The sequence below is a fragment of the Watersipora subatra genome, chromosome 5, assembly GCF_963576615.1.
Source record: "Watersipora subatra chromosome 5, tzWatSuba1.1, whole genome shotgun sequence".
NCBI classification, from domain to species: domain Eukaryota; kingdom Metazoa; phylum Bryozoa; class Gymnolaemata; order Cheilostomatida; family Watersiporidae; genus Watersipora; species Watersipora subatra.
The window spans coordinates 53,910,088-53,935,034 of record NC_088712.1 but is presented as its reverse complement, the minus strand read 5'-3'; the positions used below and the strand labels follow the sequence as shown (position 1 = coordinate 53,935,034).

Below are 24,947 nucleotides of genomic sequence, written 5' to 3'. Positions count from 1 at the left end.
TCCAAATATTTCGGCGTATGTATTTGCACTGCTATAGACCTGAAAAACTTCAGGTGTTACAGATATAATGTGGAGTGTGGTTTCTTACCATACATACATTATAGTTCCAATGCAAAAAAGAGGTGACTTTTAAAATGTGTTTTAAAGCCATTCAGAGGTTTCAGCAAAAATTACAAAGAAAGAACCGACAACTCCAAAATTGAACTTTGTCACACTTTTCGATTCAACAAACAATTATGGTAGAACAATCTTCACCAATATGTACTACGAGTAAAGCTGTGGTAGAAAAATTCCATATAACGAGTAATATATATAGAATCTATTGAACAAACACGCTTGCCCCATAATATATACACATATAAACGTAATGGTGAGGTCACTGAGCACAAAGCCAAACTAAATCCATAGCACCAACTAATCTGAGATACTAAGCCTTAGCTCTCAGCAATGTAGCGAAGTAATGGGCCTGAGGTTGTAGCTACTGTCTTTACTTCCTCTGACCCAATTAACGCTAAACAATAATATGTCATTCCAAATTTATCAGTTTTTCTGCTTTCTTTCTCAAGCAAACCAGATAGAAGTATTTCCTTAAACTTGGCTTTTCGTATGAGTGATCTGATAAAGGCAAGGCCATCATTGAAGGCGCGAAGGAAGAGTGATGCATGGGGTATAGAAAGATAGTACACACCTGCAACACATAACCTTAATTGTAAAGAGATTTAGCTAAAACACTAAAACGTATGACTACCTGAAAACACCACATTTATGGAGTCATCTGAGTATATACAATATGCTTTCCCACATCATTTATTACGAATAAAATAATGTCTTGCAAAATATAACAAGCAGAAACCAGACTAGAAAGAAAATTGCCATCTACGGAGCACGCATCCTCACATACAGTTTTACTACCATTTGCATCAAATTGCCTTATCAATTTTATTAACTTTGCGGAAAGTCATTACTGCAATATCTCGCTCATAACATTTTCCAATTTCTTAAGATGCTTGTTCGAACTACTACTTTCTGCTACTTGTGAGAGCAGCCGTGACCTAGTGGTATAGAACGCCTGACTCGCTAACAACAGGTTGGTGTTTCAGTCCCAAAAAGACCACTGGAGGTGACAGGAATACCATCCAGCTTTAAATTGCTCTCTGTATATGGGCATGTCTACAGTCGTCGAGGTTCCCTTTGCACTGAACTCAGACATGTCTAGCCAAAATCACAGAGACATTGCTTGTACAACAATGTTCTTAAAAAACACGCACACAGGGTCTATCTTGCAGTAAGCTAAGCAAACATCAAACTCGATCTTCGAGGATCACACAGACTTTTGTTCACACACACACACACACACTTTTCCAAAGCGCAATTAGGTTCATAAAACCAGCCCATTATAAGGCTCACCCGTAAAAAAAGCCAGACCATTATAAGGCTCACCCGTAACCTCTGACGTCAAATAGCCGGCCCTGACCAACTCCGTCACATGAGCACCAAGACAAGAGTGTAATTGTTTTGACGTGATTTCCACATTCAGCTCATCTTTGATGCAGAAGTCAATAAAGTCATCCCCGACACATTTACTGAGCTCATCGTCATCGATTTGCTTCCGCACTGTAACACAAACCTGAAAACCTGACGTTACAGCACTGACAGGTGCTGTGATGAGCATAAGAGAGAGAAGGGACTCGCAGCGTTTATTCTTTCTAACCTATAAGAAAGCTTTTACTTTAAGATAGTCACAGCTTATCCAGTTATGATTTCATTAGGATCACCATATTAGTCTAACCAAAACTCTGTAGTCTCCATGAATACGCGAGAAGCTCAAAATGGAATATGAAGGTAAAGCCAGCAGCATGCTTACGCATAGCCTTGGCACTCTGACCTGATGAATAAGACTTTGATTCATCAGCTTTACAAAAACGAAAGCCTGATGAATTCAAGTCTTATTTAGAATTTGATTTGTTAAGTTTTCATACCTGACAAAAACCTGGTTTGAAACCAGATGATATGATAAGCCTATCATGTCATTCCAAAACATATCATTCCAAAACTGCAGTGAATTTTTAATTAAGCAACATATCATAAGTCTTTTGAGTCAGTTTTTTACATGTAAAACAATAAGCCTTTATCAATCAGATTACCTGTGTTTGTACTCATGCAACTAGCAAACTAGGCTTTACAAATAAAACAAGGTCTTTATTAACCAATCAAGCTTCAGTTGGTGTCACGGAGATGCCTATGAATTTTTATATACCCCACATTACCTGTTTGAAGGTACTGCTCCTTGTCGACTATCCCATAAGTTCCCAGGTCTAGCTTGATGAAGATTATTTTGCCCTGGAACCGAAGTTGATTAACCTGACTATCGATCAGAGTGTGATCAGTGAAGAGAGCGTAGATCTGACTCTTAAGGACAACCGGAGGGAACCTGTCTATTGAAGATATTATAATAGCTAAAGGCACTACTACAAAGCCTTACATATGCAATACTACTGAATGCCCGGTAGTAAAAAAGTCTTTGCACAGAAAACTTATTTTTATTTAACATTTAAACATTAACATATAACGTCAGTTAACATTCTCACTTTCAAACTTCATATCATGAAAAAAGTGTTTTGTGCAGTGGGAATAAATTAGGGAGAAAAGATAAAACAACTGTAAAGGTGCTTAAATGTAAGTGTGTTACTGTAGTTACCTACATTAACTTTAATGTATTTAGTGGTTATGATCTGCAAGAAAATGTAATATTACAATGTACTATGTGCAGTACGTACCGTGAGGAGTTATCACCTTCGAAACAGACGTATAATATAAACGTTGAATTTACAATAACTTGAATGAATTCAGCTTACTAAACACAAACTTGAAGGTAAGTTTTAGCACATATTTTACTAAACTAAACATCAACTTTGCTATAGGCTTTATTTTATCACTCATCCGTTTGCGAATTTCTTTTTACTATAACTTATAACGCTGAACTGAGATAACGAGCGTCGTATATCTTTTTCATACGTTGTGGAAGGGATTTCAGCGAATAGCATATCGCCATTTTCGTCGTAATCAATACACCGACTGCCAAATTTTAATTTTGAGAAAAACTTTCGTTCACATTGTATAGCGAAAAACAGATTTGCCCTAGTATGATATGGACGAAAAAGCCTCGTGTTTCAGAGAGTAAGGCGAAAAAATCTTACGACAGGGGCATCACAACCCTTGGGCGCACTGCATTAATTACTAATTTGGCGGGAGCAATCGCTAAAAGGGTATACAGTATATGGTAAGAGTGATAGGAATGGTAAGAACGACTTCGCCTTGCAATTAGGCGCGCGTGTTTACAAACTTGCGGTCGCAATCTTTGTGAGTTAAAATCCAATGTGAAGCGCAGTTTTCATTCCTGGGGTGTGGTTTCTTACCATGCATACATTATAGTTCCAACAGCAAAAAGAAATGTGACTCTTGAAAACGTGTTTCAAAGTTATTCAAAAAGTCAGCAAAAAATTTAGGTGAGAAAACAGATAACTCCAAAGTTGAATTTTGTCACACGTAGATATTTCAACACTTCAGAAGATACAGAAGACACTTCAACATACAATCATGGAGGAATAAGCTTCAGTTCTTGACAAATATGGCAAAAGCTAACAAAAGTGTGTGAAACTTTTTTGTGGCAAGTCGATAAAATTTTATAATTGATCATTTTGTTTACAAATTTAACTGCTGTTATTCATATGTAGATAATTAAGTGTACTCCATGTACTGCCATTAGAATATATTCTTAAAAGACATAATAAGCTGTAGAAACACTAACCTAAAAACTTCCTCCAATCAACGAGGCCTCGGATATAATGCAAGCACTCAGCGACACTTGTCGGCCGAACTGTACCAGAAAACGAAAACAATATATCAAGCTTTTCTTCTTCAGATTTTCTTTTTGCAACCAATGCTTGTTCTATGTTAGCTTTCAGCTTCCGCTTCAGCATACCACATCTACAGGTAACAGCAACTACTAAAAATAGACATAGCGTCATGACTCCTTTATGACATATGGTGATGTGCATGTGTATAGTGTATTGTGATATATGGTGCTTATTAATAGTCGACATGATAAGTGCGACACCAGATGTCATGTTAATTAAATAAATATATTATTGATCCCAAACTGTCTTTAAAAGGATGTTCTTTTCCCAACAAATTTAGAAATATTTAATCAGCAGCTTTGGCTTTATCTGTGCAGCCATAATATATCATGTGACGTAGCAACAGTTGGTGCAACAAACTAGGCGGCGACACCATAATTTCAATGTTTTTTCTATCTTGAATCGTCAGAATAAATGCATCCTTAATTGTGGTTCAGCACGTTTCAAGCTCTCCATTTGTATATGCAAAACTGCTTTAAACTTTATTAAAAATTTTGTTGAGATTTTCAAAGGCTTCGTGACTTACCCTATGTGATTTACTCAGCTCTACTCAAACCTGATGCACCCCGTTTTCATGTTCTATAATAGCATGACAGATTTGAAACAATAGCAAATTGCTTAAACTAGGCAAAATTTGCAGCACTATTTACATTAGTGACTATCACTGAGAAAACTGGTAGCGATGTTGAAAAAGGTCCAAGATTTTATAAAATTGACGCAAACCTTCAATGAGTCTCTATGCATTTTTATGTAAACACATTCTAAGTCAACCTTACAGCGCAGCAGTAAAAAGTCATTACGGTTATTCAGATGCCTTGCCACAAATGAAAAGGTTTTCCAAAGTCAAAGTTTACAACAATTTGCACATTGTAAATCGAACAATAATGAAATATAGAGATTTATTATTAAATTATCAAGGAATGATTTGTCTCTTAATTCATTACTATTCATTGTGGAAACCAGGGAGCTATTACAAAACTTAAATATTTTGGATTGTCTGCCAGCATTGAAATGAAACCAGCAAACAAATTACTCTAATTCTCAAATTCAAATTCTAACTCAAAGTTTGTTCAACCTGTTGAGCCAGTCTCATTTACTTTAGCAGGCACAATCAAAAATCAATGCTATCAGTTCAAATAAAAAAGCATAAAAAACTATATCTATTTTCAGTTTATGGCTTGGATTCAGACAACAGAAAAATACTAAAGTTGCTACTGCATCCAGCACTGCACATTGTGCAGTAAGCAATACTGCCACTGCACAAGTAGGTAATACTGTCACTGCACCATTAGGCAATACTGTCACTGCACCAGTAGGCAATAATACTACCACTGCATCAGCAGGAAATACTGCCACTACACTGGTAGGCAATACTCCCATTGCCCTAGCAGGCAATACTGCTACTTCACCAATACTGCTTACTGCACAAATATAGAAAATAGTTGTACTGTATGTACACTGCAGACTGGGAGTAGTAAAAATACGCAATGCAATTATACTGCAAGACTGTGACATGCTTAATACTGATCCCCTACTGATACTGTTAAAGCAACATAATGCAACTACTGTATATAGATACCCAGGCAAAAGTTTACTGCAAATGCAATACATTTACATCTGGGCATTAATGAGTACTTATCAATGCACAGTTGTGATCTTTGTAATGGTGACAGCCCTGCGTAGAGTTATTTGACAAGCTTTCGTGATAATGGGCATTAAAAAGCATGAATTGAGGTGCCTACACGGAAAATGATGCAAAATAAAATACATATATAAAGCAATATATGATGCTATCAATTTAATTGAATTGTAGCTTATGTAGCAACACATTTGATAAACGTCTGTACAGCAGTAATACTACTAAAAATACACGCAGTTCTTCGGGCAACTTCCGCGGCATGAACCGGAACTAAACCGCGCATGCAGTTTATACCATCGATGTGGAAAATGCGAATCGCATTCAGGCTTCACGCAATATCGTCCTCAAGCATGTAAATAGTACATACCGTACTGTGTAAGAGATTATCGTCAACTGCAACGAAAAGGTTCGACAAACTCCGCGGCAGGACGATTCCCATATCGAAAAAAACTGATACCATTACACCAACTTTCTCTTATTCTCTAACTATGACCAACTATGCATGTTTAGCTTACCTATAAATAAAATGACACATACTTGTCTATTGTGCTTGTTAAAAGCTTGAAAAAGGACTTGGTTACAAGCGCTATTTTTATTGCAACCTGAGCTAAATGGTTTAATAATTCTGCAAAAAAAGAGATAAAATTGCACACATAAAAAAGCCAGATGTTGGATGGCCCTGAATGGCATGTAAAGTTGTCATAGAAAATTTATATCATATAGGCAAACAAATTATAAAATTCTTGGAAAATGTCACTGTTAACTACAACATGAAAAATAGCTTTGTTTATAAAAAACAAATGGGAAAACTGTAAAACAGAGTTTCACAAACAGGCAGAGGTACTGATAGCACTTAGTTTTACGATATCTACAAAACTGAACAGCAATGCTACATGAATGATATTTACTAACTCATCTCTGTTGGCAATCAGCTACCCGAAGGATCAATGCACACTGCTTAGAGAGCAGAACGAAAGACAACAGACCAGCAAACGGTTGAATGTACAATGTTATGCGAGCAAAAGAAGCTGTCGCAGCTGATTGTTGAAACAGAAAACACTCGCAGTTTGAGCACATTAAAATTATGAGATAAACATTCTGAATCACAGTTGGAATGGTATAATAAAACTGACTACCAAGGGAAGTATAAGTGAAGTTTACAAGGAATTGAGGTAGTCTACATATAAGAGAAAACAGCCTTTCGCACTGGGTGCAAGGACACTCCACAACGTTGAGTCTCTGAGAGTAGGAATCTGGCTATGCGGAACAAGCTTAATGTCAGTGGATTCATCTGCCTCCAACTGGCTTCCTTCGTGATATAACTTTACAACCTCCTCCCCAGTTAAACTTGTTCTAAAATGGGAAAACTAAAGATAGAGATGTTGTTATTCAACTAGATAATATTATTGTACTAGTTAACAGTCTAACTGCTATCTAGTACAATAACAATATCCTACTGCAGCTGAATAATAATATCCTATTAATAGGATATTATGGTTAATTAAACATATCCTAATAATAATGACTTTGCTACCTATAACAAGCATTTATAACACTTATAAATACTTGTTATAGGTAACTTAAGTACTACTAATTGGTCTTATTGACCAATGATGAAATTATATTATTATTATTTATAGCTTTGTTAGCGATATGGACACATATTGATGGTAGCGAAGGCCCCTCTTGTCCATCCCTTCTGTAAAACACTTATTCCGGAGATTATATGAGAGTGAGTGAGTCTGTAGTATTTCTCACTACCTGTTGCTCATTGCCACACCATCCTATCCATGGCCTGCGGTACAATCTAATACCTCAACATGGTTCCTCAATACAACTCGTGTTTAACCAATAAAATACTTCAGTCAAATCACATGCCTCAATCTTTACTATAATAAGAGCAGCATCCATCTGTCCGTTTGAAGCCACGCTAGGTGTGTTAGGAAATATTGCCTTGCATGAAAATTGAACTCGGGTAACCACTCAGCTGCCTAGCCAATTCACAAATTGATCATGCACATACTGGTTACTCATTACTGTCTCTCACAGTGCATAGGACTGCCAAGCATACTCGTATAATATTATTACATATAACATTATTATAATATTACCGCCAAGCGTACCCAGATTCATTATAAAAGTATACATGTACAGTACTAGAAAAGCTTAAAGGTTGACTTGCAACAAAATTCACATTACAGTTATTTGGTATCAAAAGATTCACCATGTCTTACTCTGTTGTGTTGTAGGTGCCAAATATGTGGAAATGTGATTACAAGCTCTTAAAAGCTCAAAAACGAAAAGCCACCGTAGATTGGAATATCTTTATTGCGATGACGTAACCACGAAATTTGGTTATCGTCTTGTCACGTATGTTCTCACGTGAATTAAAAGGCCAATACAAAGCTCAATACAAAACTTATAGTAGTACTAGTTTATGACAAACACTTCGGGTTTTACCGAAGACCCCGTGTCAAATATAGATGCTCGCTACTTTACAGTTTTGTTTCGGCATTATTCAATAGCCAAGTAGTAATCTGATCATGTGACCCAATACTTCGCAAATAATTTTTGCAGCACCTTTCGATTATCACAGGTGACCAGCAGGCTCGTCATGATTATCAGACAATGATATGTACTTATTCGAGGTAAGGTTAAAAAATTTAACGACTTTTTACGGTAAGTTATAAGATATCAGTGCTAAAAGTGACAGCATTACGATGACAATAAAACAGACGCGTAAGATCAATAGACATAGTTTTATTGAATGCGTGAAGTATATTTGTGAAAATATTTCGACGAATAAGGTTGCAAGAAAGTGTAAACAGAAACCATCTCTCACAACTACATCACATTTGAGCCGTTTTGGAAAGGGAATCCAAACTACGTCGGTCTCGTGTGGCTGCGATTTTCTGTTCATTTTTGAGCTTTTAAGAGCTTGTAATCACCTTTCCACAGATTTTGCACCTACAACACAACAGAGTAAGACATAGTGAATCTTTTCATACCAAATAACGGTAATGTGAATTTTGTTGCAAGTCAACCTTTAAAACAAATGGCTGCAAGCATCAACAGCTTCGCATACCTGATGATAAATTCAGAGCTGGGTCTTCCTCCGCTGAGTGTGTTAATGGCAACACCAAGGAGGAGTGGTTGGTCAAGAGATACCGCAGGTAAATTCACCTCATCATGAATCTCTCGCAGTATAGAAGAGAATACTTCCTCTCTGATGACATCTTCGGTGAACAAGGAATAATCAGCATTTCTGATGCTCACTTTACCCATGATCTCCTGCGAAATAATGAGAGCTGATGAGCTGACTAGAGCTCTTTGCTGGATGATCCACAGCACCAGCGGTGGGTGAAACACTTAACATTGTTATTGGGAAGTGAGTGGGTCACATTGCAAGGAGAGAGCTGTCACTTAGTGGTTTTACCGGTAGATGAGTAGGCTGAGAATCCGTGACTGAGTGAGCAAGCAGTCAGTTTAGGTACTAAGGCTTAACTAGACACTTTTATCCTAGGAACAAATGAGTCTTATGAGAATGCTTCGGCTTCATGATTGTTTCAATTGTTAAAGGTCACTCAGATTAAACTTTAAAGGTTGACTTGCAACAAAATTCACATTACAGTTATTTGGTATCAAAAGATTCACCATGTCTTACTCTGTTGTGTTAAAGGTGCCAAATAGGTGAGAATGTGATTAAAAGCTCTTAAAAGCTCAAAAACGAAAAGCCGCCGTAGATTGGAATCTCTTTATTTCTCTGGCGTAGTCATGAAATTTATTTATTGTCTTGTCACGTATGTTCTCACGTGAATTGAAAGGCCAATAAAAAGCTCAATATAAAACTTATCGTAGCACTAGTTTATGACAAACAATTCGGGTTTTACCGAAGATCCCGTATCAAATATAGATGCTCGCTACTTTACAGTTTTGTTTCGGTTTGGTCTAATCGGCAAGTCGTAATCTGATCATGTGACCCAATACTTCGCAAATAATTTCTGCAGCACTTTTCGATTATCACAAGTGACCAACAGGCTCGTCATGATTATCAGACAATGATATGTACTCCTTCAAGCTAAAGCTAAAAAATTAAACGAATTTTTACGGTAAATTATAAGATATCACTGCTAAAAGTGACAGCATTACAATGACGATAGAATAGACGCATAAGAACAATAGACCTGGTTTTATTGAATGCGTGAAGTATATTTGTGAAAATATTTCGACGAATAAGGTTGCATGAAAGTGTAAACAGAAACCATCTACAACAGCTACGTCACATTTGAGCCATTTTGGAAAGAGAATCCAAACTACGACGGTCTCGTGTGGCTGCGATTAACTGTTCGTTTTTGAGCTTTTAAGAGCTTGTAATCACATTCCCACATATTTGGCACCTACAACACAGCAAAATATGGTGAATCTTTTAATACCAAATAACTGTAATGTGAATTTTGTTGCAAGTCAATCTGTAAAATTCGATGCGAGTGACCCTTTAAACGTATTTGAACTTCACCGATAATATTTCCTGACTCATTCCCCATCGAAGGGTGAGTCATCATCAAGTACTAGCAGTGGAAGAGGTATATTTAAGTGATGGCCTAGTATGGAATTGACAACCATCGACCAACTTCCATGAAAACAGAAAAAGATTTGCAAAACTTGTAATTTGTAAGTAGTCACTTTAATAATGTACTTTAAACTAGTTGGTTCTATGAAAGAAATTTTGTTATATTTGGAGTTGTCCACTCTTTGTCAGTGAATTTGAATGCGCACATGGAAAAGTGCATTATTCTCTTCAGTACCAGGAATTGTAAACTGTCGGGATACTGATAACGCAACAGGCTTCCATATCAAACTAGGTCAATATTTGAAAAAGTTCGATACAAAAGTCATTAATAAATATGTATACGCAATTGTGGGCATGATAACTTTCATGATCACTGTTAAACTTCGACTGAGCTGTCAAAAAGTTGTTAAATTATCACACAAACCTGGCTTTGAGAAGAGGCAAATTATGCATGAAAACTTTACAATGTTTTCCTTAAATAATATCCAGCTAAACTACTGCTAAGAGAGAGGAGCAACCGAATGGAACATCGATTTGAGAAAAGAAGTTCAAGTAATCGAAGTCAAAGGCTTGCAACTGAATGGCTATAGTAAACAGTTTAAATCAGCCAAATTCAACCGAAGGTCACTCTTGATTAGATAACATATTATTAACAGATTCAATATTCACTTTAATTTTTTACCAATGATTTAATTGTCATTAAAAATACAACTAGAATCATGCAACAATAAAACAGGAAATGGCTATAACATCGACGATTTCCTGAATTAGATTTTGACCCCAGCCATTGTTCCTTACAAACTGATGGCTTCGGCTGATATATACGCACTTTCAAAGCTTCGATTTAGTCTCTGTATGTCCACCCCTTCAACTAAGGAATAGTACTGGCATTAAGCCAAGCTCTGATATCATGTCATAACAAAGTTAGAGCATACTAACTTGTGGAGAAGTATACGAGTTTCCCGCAAACACGGTAACCTTACAGCGCACCATTAATAGTCTATTAGTAATCGATATACGATCAAAGCCAAGAACTGCTCGGTCTCCATGACCAGTTTTTCATCTCAAGTTCAATGTCTCCAACTAACCTGTGGCTCAGGGTGCCCCCCTGGTATATCATAGAGTCCTGGTGCTTCAGCACAAGACATGCTTCTCTTCAGCAAAACTATCTGATCATCACTGGTAAGTAGCAGAGAGCCAACGCCTTTAAACCGAGAAAAACAAGTTGAAATCCTTCTTCATCCAGCATGCCCTAGTTACACTACAGTACAGCGTTAGTCGAGCTATAGTTACATTACAGTACATAGTACAGCTATAGTCACACTACAGGACATCTTCAGTAGAGCTATAGTTACATTACAGTACATCTTCAATGAAGCTATAGTTCCACTAGAGTACATCTCCAGTAAAGCTATAGTCACACTACAGTACACATTCAGTAAAGCTATGGTTACACTACAGTACACCTTCAGTTGAGCTATAGTTACACTACAGTACATCTTCAGTAGAGCTATAGTTACACTACAGTAAACCTTCAGTAAAGCTATAGTTACACTACAGGATATCTTCAGTAGAGCTATAGTTACACTACAGTACACCTTCAGTAAAGCTATAGTTACACTACCATACACCTTCAGTTGAGCTATAGTTACACTACAGAACATTTTCAATAGAGCTCTAGTTACCAGATGTTGTACTCAATTCCATGACCTCTGCTTTTTAAAATTCAATCAAAACTCAATGAACATTATGGTTTCTGATAAACTTTTATACTAAGTAAAAGAACACCAATAAATCAATTTGTTGCAGAATAACCAGTTGTCTTCTCTTCAAAATGGAAGCAGAAACAATTCTCAAATTAGTATTTTAGTAAGCGATCGAGTACAGTACACTTGCAGATCGTTCACTAAACAGTAACTTATATACTTTACCCAGGCATTTGGTGAACAGGTAATAAACTTTCAACTATCAGGAACAGCATAAGAATCAAATTTATGACTCAAATAAACATACTAGCAACCATGATAGGATGATAGTGTGTGTAACCTAATACATGTACATAAAATTTTACATGAAAACTAAAATAAAGGATAGTGTACCGTTTATAATTATTGTAATACATTATGTATGTAGCTACACATGAACTCTTAAGTTGAATGGAACACACAACTGTCAAAAATGTTTCAGAGTTATGTCCTCAAAAACACGATTTCTCTAAATAATGCTAGCGAGTACAATAGACAACTCAAAAAAATAATAAAGCGAAGTAAAAATTATGACTATATAAGTAATCACTATAATTATGTAAATATTCAGCAGTTTTGGGAGTTCACTCAAGACTTTGTTCAAAAGATAAAAACTCTGATCATACTCAAGTGAATATAAAATAGCTTGACTTATATCATCTAGTAACTACTAGTATGAGGTAGGCTAAATATCCTTTTATCTATAGCAGTGTTCTTATAGGTTGACTTGCAACAAAATTCACATTACAGTTATTTGGTATCAAAAGATTCACCATGTCTTACTCTGTTGTGTTGTAGGTGCAAAATATGTGGAAATGTGATTACAAGCTCTTAAAAGCTCAAAAACGAAAAGCCGCCATAAATTGTAATCCGTTTATTTCTCTGACGTTGTCATGAGAGTTTGATTAATGTCTTGTCACGTGATGTTCTCATGTGAATTGAAAGGCCAATAAAAAGCTCAAAATAAAACTTATCGTAGCACTAGTTTATGACAAACACTTCGGGTTTTACCGAAGACCCCGTATCAAATATAGATGCTCGCTACTTTACAGTTTTGTTTCGGCTTGATCTAATTGTCAAGTCGTAATCTGATCATGTGACCCAGTGCTTCGCAAATAATTTTTGCAGCACTTTTCGATTATCACAGGTGACCAACAGGCTCATCTTGATTATCAGCCAATGATATGTACTCCTTCGAGATAAGGTTAAAAATTAAAGAATTTTTATGGTAAGTTATAAGATATCACTGCTAAAAGTGACAGCATTACAATGATGATGAAATAGACACGTAAGGACAATAGACATGGCTTTATTGAATGCGTGAAGTATATTTGTGAATATATTTCGACGAATGAGGGTGCATGAAAGTGTAAACAAAAACCATCTCCCACAACTACGTCCCATTTGAGCCGTTTTGGAAAGAGAATCCAAACTACGGCGGTTTCGCGTGGCTGCGATTAACGGTTCGGTTCGCTTTTTAGCTTTTAAGAGCTTTTAATCACATTTCCACATATTTGGCACCTACAACACAACAAAGTAAGACATGGTGAATCTTTTGATATCAAATAACTGTAATGTGAATTTTGCTGCGAGTCAACCTTTAACCTTGTTGGATGTACTAAAAGCCAGTTGTTTCATATACAATTTCACCGAAATCTCCTTGATTAAAAAATAAAACATAATTTTTTTCACATTCAGGAAAAGCATGTTTTACTGATACACAAAGTGAACTGTGCATTATCATTATTATATTATTATATAATATAATGCATGAACTCACAGCAAACTACAGTAGATGATCCTATAACGTAAATAATTTGTTCCAGGAATGTTTATGATATAGGGAATCTGTGTTATAAGAACAGTAAAATGCATGTACATAAATTGCCTAATCCGTTCCAAGACCTTTCCAAACTCACCCCTTTGGGCCATGCAAAAAAAAAACTTTACTTGACTTAATTAATTTGTGGGCTGTACCGTAACTGCAAAATTATTGGTTTGCATCAACAACTTTTCTCCTTTTTATGATCAATATCACTGGTTTTATAAACCATGATTGCGGTAAAGTTACAACATGTTGACATGGACGTCACATTTTCGACGTTCCTTTACATCAATTTGCTTATTTTTCAGAACAGCAGTCTATTCTGCAAAGTAAAGCTAATAACAAATATTTTGTACGCCTACATTAAGGCAAAACAACAAAACATTTTTATTATAAAAATTAGTTTTACCTGTTCGTCGTCTATCACTATTAATGTGTCACGATTAGGAAAAAAATAATTTTCGACGATACTCCAACTCATTAAGACATTAAGACTAGTAGACCGACGCTGTAACACCTGCACCAATCGATCGCTTTTGTATTCATGAACCATTGTGCCAGCTATCCTATTCGCCTTTTTGTCGACACATTTAACGATATTTCACGACGAACTAGAGTGCCGCGAAAGTTATATATAACACATATAACGCTAAACGCATGGCATTTTTTTCCTGCAATTATGGCAAAATAAACTACTATTGAAATCGATTTTGAAAACTCGCCGACTTGACACTTTACATCATATAGAATGTTTTACGTGGTAAGAAGCAAAAACTTCACATAAATTTTTTTATGTTATCTGGAATTTACGTCATAGGAGGTATACGTTATAGGAGCGCCTACTGTATACCTATATCTTTTCATAAATACATGACTTTGCCAACAGGTGTGACTTTTGCTGTTGTCTTAGAGAGACCGCGTATTTGTCTAGACATCCGACAAACCCCAGTGATTGACTTATTGAACCCTAGGGTTCGATCGAACCTAATTCAAGAACCATTAAAAAAACAAACGAGAATTAAGTTTTTTAAGAACCAAAAAAACAATGTGTGAATATAAGATATTATTAATTCATTATTAGTTATATTCCTTATAATTAAATATAGCGTTTGACACACTTTATCTAGGATATCAGCATACACATCACCTAAGATATCAACATACACATCATCTAAGATATTAACTAACACATCACCTAAGATATTAACATACACATCACCTAAGATACCAACATACACATCACCTAAGATAACAATATACACATCACCTAAGATATCAACATACACACCACATAAGATATCAACATACGCATCACCTAAGACATCAACATACACATCACCTAAGATATTAACATACACATCATCTAAGATATCAACATACACATCACCAAAGATATCAACATACACATCACCTAAGGGATCAGCCATGTACGCCTGAGCGTTTTCATAGTCTGCTCTGCCACGCTCGTGCAGCTCTCTCGCCATCTTAGACAGATTTGTCCCAAGAAAGTCTTTATAGTCCGTAAGACCTAGATCCCAGACGACACTAAAAGCGTTCAGTTTGAAATTCACAAAAGAAAGTCATTGGTTTATAGATGAAATTTGTAACACGAATACTGTAGCCATAGAATTTCACATATTATGTTCTACTTACTTTGACTTACCCAGCACCATTGTGCCCTTGGACAAACATACTTTCCAATTCTGAAACCATTTGATAAAATTATGAAACAAATTTTTTCGTGGTTTTTGGTTGAATGAATTAGTTTTTCTATGGAATTAACAACCTAAACCATGACATGGGTTTGATGAAGTAATAACAGACTAGAGGTCAAGGTAGCAAGGTGACAGCTTTAATAATCATGTTTAGAATTGATCATTTCACCAGAAATTATGAGGTACCAAGAGAATACTAATGGAGCAAGTGCACAGTGATTAAAATGAAACTTCCTAAAACTTCTTAAAATGAAAGTGCACACATTTCAGCCAAAGCAACCGAAGTTTGTAACGAGCAGCCACACGATGCTGAACTGAACTCGATAAATTAACGTTATTCCAGGTCTTTCTCGTGTCAACATCACACAATTCCACATACAGTAGGCGCTCCTACAACGTAAATAATCCGTTCCACGGATGTTTACAACATAGGGATTTTACGATATAAGAAAAGTAAAATACATGCAAATTGCCTAATCCATTCCGTGACTTTCCCAAACTCACCCCTTTCGGCATACAAAAAAGAAAAACTTGACTTTTTGTTAATCTGAGAGCTGTACCCTAACTGCAGCAACATTAGTTTGCATACACAACTTCACTCCTTTTTATGATCAATCTCACTGGTTTTATAGACCAAGATTATTGAAGTAAATTTACAATAATTTGATGGAGAGCACACACCTTCGACATTCATTTACAACGGTTTGTTTATTTTCTCTAAACAGCAAAGTCTACTCTGCAAAGTAAAACTAATAAATGTTTTATACGTTTACAAAAAAGCAAACCAAACCTTTTAGGCTAGGTTTTGAGATATCAGTGTTCAAAATGACAGCATTACAAAGATGATGAAATAGACAGGTAAGGACAATAGACATGGTTTTATTGAATTCGTGAAGTACTGTATATTTGTGAAAATATCTCGACGGATGAGGTTGCATGAAAGTGTAAACAGAAGCCATCTTGTTCAGTTACGTCCCATATGAGCCGTTTTGGAGAGAAATTCCGACCTGCGGCGTTTTTGTGATGGCTGCGATTAACTGTTTGTTTTTTAGCTTTTAAGAGCTTGTAATCACATTTCAACATATTTTGCACCTTTCAACACAGCAGAGTAAAACATGGTGAACCATTGGATACCAAATAACTACATGAATAATGTGAATTTTGTTGCAGATTAGCCTTCAAGCAAAGCGGGTCAGCATCCTTTGCAAAAACTTATTTTCTGATGTAAAACTTTCAGAGCATATATAAAAATGGTCAACATTAATGCTTAAAATGTGTAGCTACATCAGCGCACTGAGAGGTGAGATGCCTGTGAAGACAATATCAAAATATGTCAATGTTTACCATTGGATAAGCAATTCATCTAACCTGCCATCCTTATTTTTAGTGATTGAAGCAAGTCTAAACTTGCTGCCATTCCACAAAGTAGGATTAGCAGCATATCTCTCTGACCATATACTGTCTATCGCATCGACTCCCAAACTGTCAGGAAGAGGGTGTCGGTTATTGCTTTTAGAAAATGACAACAGGAGGTCTGGCCGTGAAACTGGATTGCCGCCATTGCTATAAAGAATGTATGCCTCATCTGATTCTTCACTCATATTCTACAAGTTTGTTCACTGGTATGGTTATTATAATTAAAATAAAAAATATTCCAGTTTATGCCAAATCATCGCAATTCATAACATTCGAAACTGAAATTTTTAATGTTCTTTATTATAATGTTCGACTTCATATGTAACCAATGACTTGAGCTCAGATGTAACCAATAACTGAATTTAAGATGTGACCAAGGACTTGAGTTCTGACGCAACCAATGACTTGACTAAATTACCAGCCAAATTCAAAAGAAGACAAAGGTAGTGGATGATAATCTACAAATCTCAACTTTATGCTTGATTTAACTCGTTCGCTAACAAATTAATTTAGCCAATTAAATGTTCAGTAAAATCTAATATTTGACAATGGTTCACATAAGTTGTCATAACTTATGAAACACAAGGTACATCAACAAGATTTTGATACCAAATTAATCAGCACAAAATTTTATATCAACTGGTGCTATAAAAACAACTATATAAATGCTTACACAGAGGCTAAAGAGCACAACAAAGTCAATAACACAAGAGACCAAAAAATGACTCTGATACGCCCACGAAATCATAATCTGTGTTAAAATGAACGCCTTATTATAATATTTGACCTCTCAAGTTAGCCAAGTATCCCATAGCACGCCCAGACCTCTAACAAAACAACATTGGAGACCCAAACCTTCGAACACTTGTTGCCTGCCAAGCACCACGTTGAGGTTTGAGTACGATTTCGAATGACTTTTTTGTGTTCGTTTTTTTATTCATTTTTTCAATCTATTATTACCTGTTACAGTATTACAAAGCCTGTTGGCATTGAACTAGCTTCCACCCAGGAAGCTCTCCGTAACAAAGGAAACAATAAGGCATAGCAGAAAGATTTTTATAACGGTAGAAGAAGCAAAGAAGTATAATAAATAGTTATATCTATTTATGTATATTAAGTATGCACAGAATATATACATAAAGTGCTTGATATAAATATGACTGCCTCACATTTCGGAGAGCAAAGTTAAAATACAACCGCGTGTACAGCGTGAGAACTTATCTTATACATACCCATAATATTTGAGCGAGTAGAGTAATTTTAATATATGGTTTATTGGTTAAACAGGATTCAAAGATATACCTATGATTGTGTCTAGTGTGGTAGAGCCTGAAGCAAATATTGAGGTGAAGTTGAGGCCTGTCGGAGCAACCAATATAAAAAATGTGTATGCTTTCGCTGGGCAGGAGGGCTGTAGACAATGCAGTTTGGTCATTATTAACCAAATGTTTATTTGATTCAAGCCTTTCTACAGGGGTAGAGGTTGAGGGACCAACAGATCGATGGGTCATAGTTGCCTCTATACTGATGCATGCGTTGGCTAACAATTACATCACAAGGGCTTGTTTGTACTGCTTGAAGCTCAGTTTGCAGAGATCTTAAAGGTTGACTTGCAACAAAATTCACATTACAGTTATTTGATATCAAAAGATTCACCATGTCTTACTCTGCTGTGTTGTAGGTGCAAAATATGTGGAAATGTGATTACAAAGTCTTAAAAGCTCAAAAACGAACAGTTAATCGCAGCCATTACAAAATCGCCGTAGATTAGAATCGTTTTCCAAAACGGCTCAAATGGGACGTAGTTGTACAAGATGGCTTCTGTTTACACTTTCACGCAACCTTATTCGTCGAAATATTTTCACAAATATACGTATTTCACGCATTCAATAAAACCATGTCTATTGTTCTTAGGCATCTATTTTATCGTCATTGTAATGCTGTCACTTTCAGCACTGATACCCTATAACCTACCGTAAAAATTCGTTTATTTTTCAGCCTTAGCTCGAAGGAGTACATATCATTGTCTGATAAACATGACGAGCCTGTTGGTCCCCTGTGATAATCGAAAAATGCTGCAGAAATTATTCATGAAGTATGGGTCACATGATCAGATTACGACTAAACGATTAGACCAAGCCGAAACAAAACTGTAAAGTAACGAGCATCTATATTTGATACGAGGTCTTCGGTAAAACCCGAAGTGTTTGTCATAAACTAATGCTACGAGAAGTTTTATATTGAGACTTTTATTGGCCTTTCAATTTACATGAGAACATCACGTGACAAAACAATACCCAAATGTAATGACTACGTCAGAGAAATAAACTGATTCCGGTCTATGACGGTCTCGTGATGGCTGCGATTCACTGTTCGTTTTTGAGCTTTTAAAAGCTTGTAATCACATTTCCACATATTTTGCACCTACAACCCAGCAGAGTAAGACATAGAATCTTTTGATACCAAATAACTGTAATGTGAATTTTGTTGCAAGTCAACCTTTAATGCAATTTGCATAATATCAAGGAGTTGAACTGCACAACTTGAAGAAGCTAGCAGAAGATCCTCTCCTACCAATATGTCGTTTTCTGTTGGTAATGCCATTAACAATTGACCATCTGGTCAGCTCGATCACAACCAGTCATGCCCCGATTATATTTATGCACTACTGTTGGATCAGATACCTCTGCCCCTTTTCTTTTGACTTAGGTAACACCAAAAACCTTTTTCGTGCTGACAACCACAACTGGTTTCTTTGCCTTTTTGTTTCCCCAGTCAGTAACAAGAACACCATCAGAATGGTTTCTACTAAATCATTTTGCTCAAGTTGATTTAGTTTGAAACATCCGAGCTGGAGAAAGAGTTTTTTTCTGATTAGAGCGCCTGTGAAATACAAATTTTTATCTTTCAGATATTGAAGTTGTTTTTATGTGGTATAATATCTGTCAGCAAAGATTTTGTGACGTTGCTCAACATTTTGTAACAGATAGTCAAATACTGTATGCGAGCATGTGAGAATGTTGCAAACATAGCCAGTTGCAAAATCATACAGCCCAAAGGCTTTGATGTGAGATTTTTCAGGCTTTGGGTCTTTGTATGGAACGTATTTCCATCGACCTATCTAACCATTGACCACTTTGTCATTTGCATAATTTTCAAATGGATAGAATGCTTCTTAAAACTTGATTACAAGACTTTTCCAAGAATGGCTCAATTGTAGCGTTTCTCTGTGCATCAGACTACCCAACATGCAACATTGTGCGGTAGATAGCTTCAAATCGCTGCCTGCCAATGTTTCTTAAAAAAAAGGTGAAATCTGCAAGAGGTGTGTAGACCAGGAATCTTTGACGCTGCATTTATTATCAAGACCAAATGCAATAATAGCCGAGGTTTTTTAAAGTTAAGGTCTTGTAAGTTCCTCCCAGTCACCAAAAACAGACTACCTTCTGCTGGGATTGTTGATTTGCTTTTTAATTTGAGCATAACTGTTCATATTTCAACAATATAGTCTAAAATATCCGCTGAAAAATGCTGCTGTATGGCTTCTAATTCACTATCAAAGGCAGCATGTGGTTGAATACCAGGGACTTTACTTAACAAAGAACAAAACTATTGCTGCTACTATTATCGTCCGCAACCTCAACCTAGTCAAAAGCATTAAATAGTGTTGTACAACAAGCCCGTACACTTTTGCTGCCCTCCCATACTACCTTGAGTGACTACTTCAACATGCTCAGTGTCGGAAAAGTTATCACTATTGCCATGTGCTACGTCATTATAATTAGTATTCGAAATAAAAAATATTTACTATTACTCAAAAAAGAATCATCCATAGTACATAAATGTAGATCCATTATTTGTGAAGCCTCGGAAGCCGTAACGCATCTAACATGGCCAGTCATGCTAGATGCATTACCTACTTTTCTCTACCACATTTCGGTTAAAGATGTGGTTGCGTCAGATTTGAGTTGATTTTAAAAGAAAGTATTTTTCTTTGTCTATCAGTTGATATGTTGTTTGTTGTGTTAGGCGATCTCATTGTCAAAATATTTGGTGACTAAAATCGAAAAAATTTGATCACAGTAAAAATGCTCAGGCCAAAAAACATGCTCAGACTTGCCCAAAATGATGTAACGCGTGATACAACCTGTCTTCATCTCTCGTATTCACATCGGCTATTGCAATAGAAGTCTAGTCCTACGCGGCTCTATTGGCATATATTTTATCTTGTATTTGCTCATGTTGGATAGAATATAATTTTAAATCCAGCTACAGATGCATTATTACCAATGTCTCAAACGCCTTAAACAAGGGAAATTAAAAACTTGTCATATTAGTTTCTTCTAAATGCTGTGTAAACATCTTAGTACCGACTATCAATTTTACCGGTCTACGGTAATTATGACAAGCAAACTATGTAGAATAAGGTCTTTGTATCGGCACAGTTTCGTCGCTACCCGCACTGATGATATACAGCCCCCCAAAGCCCCGCCCATGTGATGCCCGTCGCCTATCCTGGGGGGCTGTATATCATTGCCCACACTGAAAACTAGTTTCTTACGAAGTAAAATAAGCAAGCTGCGTCTTTGAAAAGAATATGTGGCGAAACCAACTACATCCATAAAAGCCATGTACATTGTATAGTCGACTGTCAACGTTATCAAGTCATTGTTGGTTTCAATTTGTAGAAAAAAATTCACTGGACACATTTGATTAGTCGATTTAAGTACTAAACAAATGGTCAAGCTATGCAAAAGTGCCTGTCCATGCAGCTCTGATTACACTTCATAAATCCATCTGTCAGACAAGATTTCAGCACAGGTGTCAACGGGGCTATGATGTATTCAATGTTCTGCAAATCATGTTTTGCATTATTTTCAAATATATTATTTTATTATATAATTTTTACAAACAAAAAAATTTTCATCTCATCATAAAGCTTTTATTAAAAATATCCATCCAAGTCGTGGCCACTCACATAGTTACAGCTCATACAATAGGGCATATTCATCTACTGCAGCAAACTCAAACAAAACGTCGTGGTTTATGCAGCACACATTCAAGTCTCTCATTCCCATTTATGGCAGTTTCCACATCCTGTAATCAGTAAAATAAATGCAATAAATATATGCCATTCATAGATATGTCATTCTAACGCGTATCTATTGAAAGCTTTCAAATTGGAAGTTAGATAGATTGCGAGTGTAATTTTAAAAATGAATAAATGTTTAAAGGTTGACTTGCAACAAAATTCACATTACCGTTATGTGATATCAAAAGATTCACCATATCTTACTCTGTTGTGTTGTAGGTGCAAAATATGTGGAAAGGTGATTACAAGCTCTTAAAAGCTCAAAAACGAACAGTTAATGGCAGCCACACGAGACCGCCATAGTTTTGGATTATCTTTCCAAAACGGCTCAAATGTGACGTAGTTGTGGGAGATGGTTTCTGTTTACACTTTCATGCAACCTTATTCGTCGAAATATTTTCACAAATATACTTCACGCATTCAATAAAACCATGTCTATTGTTCTTACGCGTCTATTTTATCGTCATTGTAAATGCTGTTACTTTTAGCAGTGATATCTTATAACTTGCCGTAAAAATTCATTTAATTTTTTAGCCTTACCTCGAAGGAGTACATATCATTGTCTGGTAATCATGACGAGCCTGTTGGTCACCTGTGATAATCGAAAAGTGCTGCAAAAATTATTTGTGAAGTATTGGGTCACATGATCAGATTATGACTTGCCAATTAGACCAGGCCGAAACAAAACTGTAAAGTAGCGAGCATCTATATTTGATACGGGGTCTTCGGTAAAACCCAAAGTGTTTGTCATAAACTAGTGCTACGATAAGTTTTATATTGAGCTTTTTATTGGCTTTCAATTCACATGAAAACATCACGTGACAAGACAATAACCAAATTTCATGGCTACGTCATCGAAATAAAGAGATTCAAATCTACGGCGGCTTTTCGTTTATGAGCTTTTAAGAGCTTATAATCACTTTTTTACACATTTGGGACCTACAACACAACAGAGTAAGACATGGTGAATCTTTTGATACCAAATAACTGTAATGTGAATTTTGTTGCAAGTCAACCTTTAACAAAAGCATAAGTACCCAAAGCCAACGATTCGAAGCTTTGGTTCTGGAAGTTAAAGATTTGCATTGATCAACCGATTTTCTTAACTTTCTACAAGTGAGAAGTGAACATCTAAAGTCAAATCATAAATCTAATTTACTAGATAAATCTACCACAGAAAATTTGAAGCAAATATAGCTCAGTGAAACGATAAAAAATTATAAAACAATGATTCGTGATAGCAAAAAGTTAAAATTTTATTAATTAGTACATGTATTAATGAGTACTAAAAATATTACCTTTAGTATATTCATCAATCTAAGCCATTGTATTGCTAGATGCTATGGATTAAAAAGAAGCCGTCAAGAACTCACTGTACATACGTATCTCGCACACGCAAGAAATTACATTATAACCTCAAACAGGGAAATATAATCTGAATATAAACTCAACAGTATATCTATAAGAGACTCAAAGTAAAAGATAAATTTACCTCTATTCTCCTATCTTCCTCCATAGCACTTTAACCACCTGATGCACAGTAAACTCGGAGCCACCTTCGCAGTAACGTTACAGCAATTTTTACAATTCTGTTGTTCGTCAATAAAATGTGTCGATCGAGTAATTCATTAAAGTGATGATGTTAATTAATTTAGTAAATATCAATGTCCATGCGATTTAATAACAGAATAAAATCCCTAAATTTGAGATCACAGACAACGCATTTTACGAGTGATAACATTTATTACGAACTATATAAAAATTTCGTGCTGATGATTGGCTAATGAAGCGATCTTAGATTTATTGCTCGTTGACTCTTTTCAGATGTATCACTAGTTACGTCACAAATGAAGCACCGGCTGGAATCTGAGCTTTTTAAAAGATGACCTCCTTCAAACGCATATATCTCTGGACAGGGTTAGTCTACAAAGACAAAAATGACATCAAATTGTAGCTGATGTTTTAGCCTTTTATTGGTCTTAATTTCATTAAATCGACCTTTTTGACACAACCACATCTTTAAAAGAACTAAGGTTAAGGAATCATAAACTGAACTATTGCTTTTCATTATAAAGCTTGAAGCATAATGATCATTTATTCTAGAACCAGTAACACCTATACTGGCGTCTATGTGTAGTCAATTGTATGCTGAGATCACAGACATATGTCATTGCAAATCGCATTATTTGGTTTGAACTAACCCTACAATGTACTAAATTCTCAGATTTATTGTCAGGCTCGTTGTTGACAAACAAAATATCGCAATTTGCTGACCACATACATGTATATAGTTTTCAGAACCATAGCATTCGTTGTAGAAGGTAGAAACTCGACCTGGAAATATTTCTTTAGATTCACATTGCATGTACAAATGTAATACTGGTACTGCTTCTCGTTGCTATCAAAATCACTTTAACAGCCATTATATCGCCTGCCCAAGATATGTAAATTAAAGTACACGTATTTGCATTGCTTGGATAGTAATCTTACTTATTAGGCAATCAAAAATAGCAGTAGCAAAATATTTTCACTCACACATATGTGCAAAGAAAAGTTATACCTTCTAATACCATTTGTTTCTTCTAACCAACAACAGTAATTGAATCATAAGTCAGTGACAATTGTCTTGTGAAGATTAAACTCAACAAATAATTTTCACCTTGAGCTACTGACTGCGTTATACATGCATAGAATACGTTTAATTCCAACCACATTAAAGTAAAAATACACCAAATCATGCTAAGAATGTTACAGCAGTGAAAACCGCGTGTCGCAGAAAGTATAACTTTTTTACTAGCTGCAAAACTTCCGAATCGCTATATGTACGCCATAAACCCATCCTTGACCTACAGATAAAACAACGTGGGCTTGCAAGTTTAACCACGTGAACTGCACATGCGATTTGTTTTGAAAATTTGTATAAACAACCAATCATCGCAAAGAGATGGGATGGACAATTAATTGCTTTCATCCCTAAACTACAAAAATTGCGCACAATTGCCTTATCCCGCGTAGTGCGGCGATATTT

The 24,947-nt window shown here is 35.9% G+C and overlaps 1 protein-coding gene across 4 annotated transcripts; it reads right to left on the bottom strand.

Moving 5' to 3' along the window:
- Positions 1-16,912, bottom strand: LOC137396207 (inactive serine/threonine-protein kinase 19-like). 4 transcript variants are annotated; one of them, XM_068082377.1, is made up of 8 exons: positions 16,780-16,901; positions 15,108-15,241; positions 11,215-11,330; positions 8,642-8,847; positions 3,809-3,987; positions 2,268-2,435; positions 1,441-1,614; positions 1-688 (listed from the first exon to the last, which is right to left on the bottom strand). In XM_068082377.1, the coding sequence occupies exons 2-8, from the start codon at positions 15,178-15,180 to the stop codon at positions 435-437; spliced, it is 1,170 nt and encodes a 389-aa protein (XP_067938478.1). In that variant the 5' UTR covers positions 15,181-15,241; positions 16,780-16,901; the 3' UTR covers positions 1-434. The 4 variants fall into 4 exon arrangements, with proteins under 4 accessions (XP_067938478.1, XP_067938476.1, XP_067938477.1 ...); XM_068082375.1 differs by having other exon boundaries at positions 15,108-15,224; positions 16,780-16,801; XM_068082376.1 differs by lacking the exon at positions 16,780-16,901 and adding an exon at positions 15,350-15,384.
- Between the last annotated feature and the right edge of the window lie 8,035 nt (positions 16,913-24,947).

Coding starts and splice junctions, on each gene's coding strand:
- LOC137396207 (XM_068082376.1), bottom strand. CDS start 15,369: ATGGTGCTGGGTAAGTCAAA. Junction 1,615..2,267: donor GGAGCAGTACCTTCAAACAG/GTAATGTGGGGT, acceptor TTTGTGTTACAG/TGCGGAAGCAAATCGATGAC. Junction 689..1,440: donor TTTGACGTCAGAGGTTACGG/GTGAGCCTTATA, acceptor TATGTGTTGCAG/GTGTGTACTATCTTTCTATA.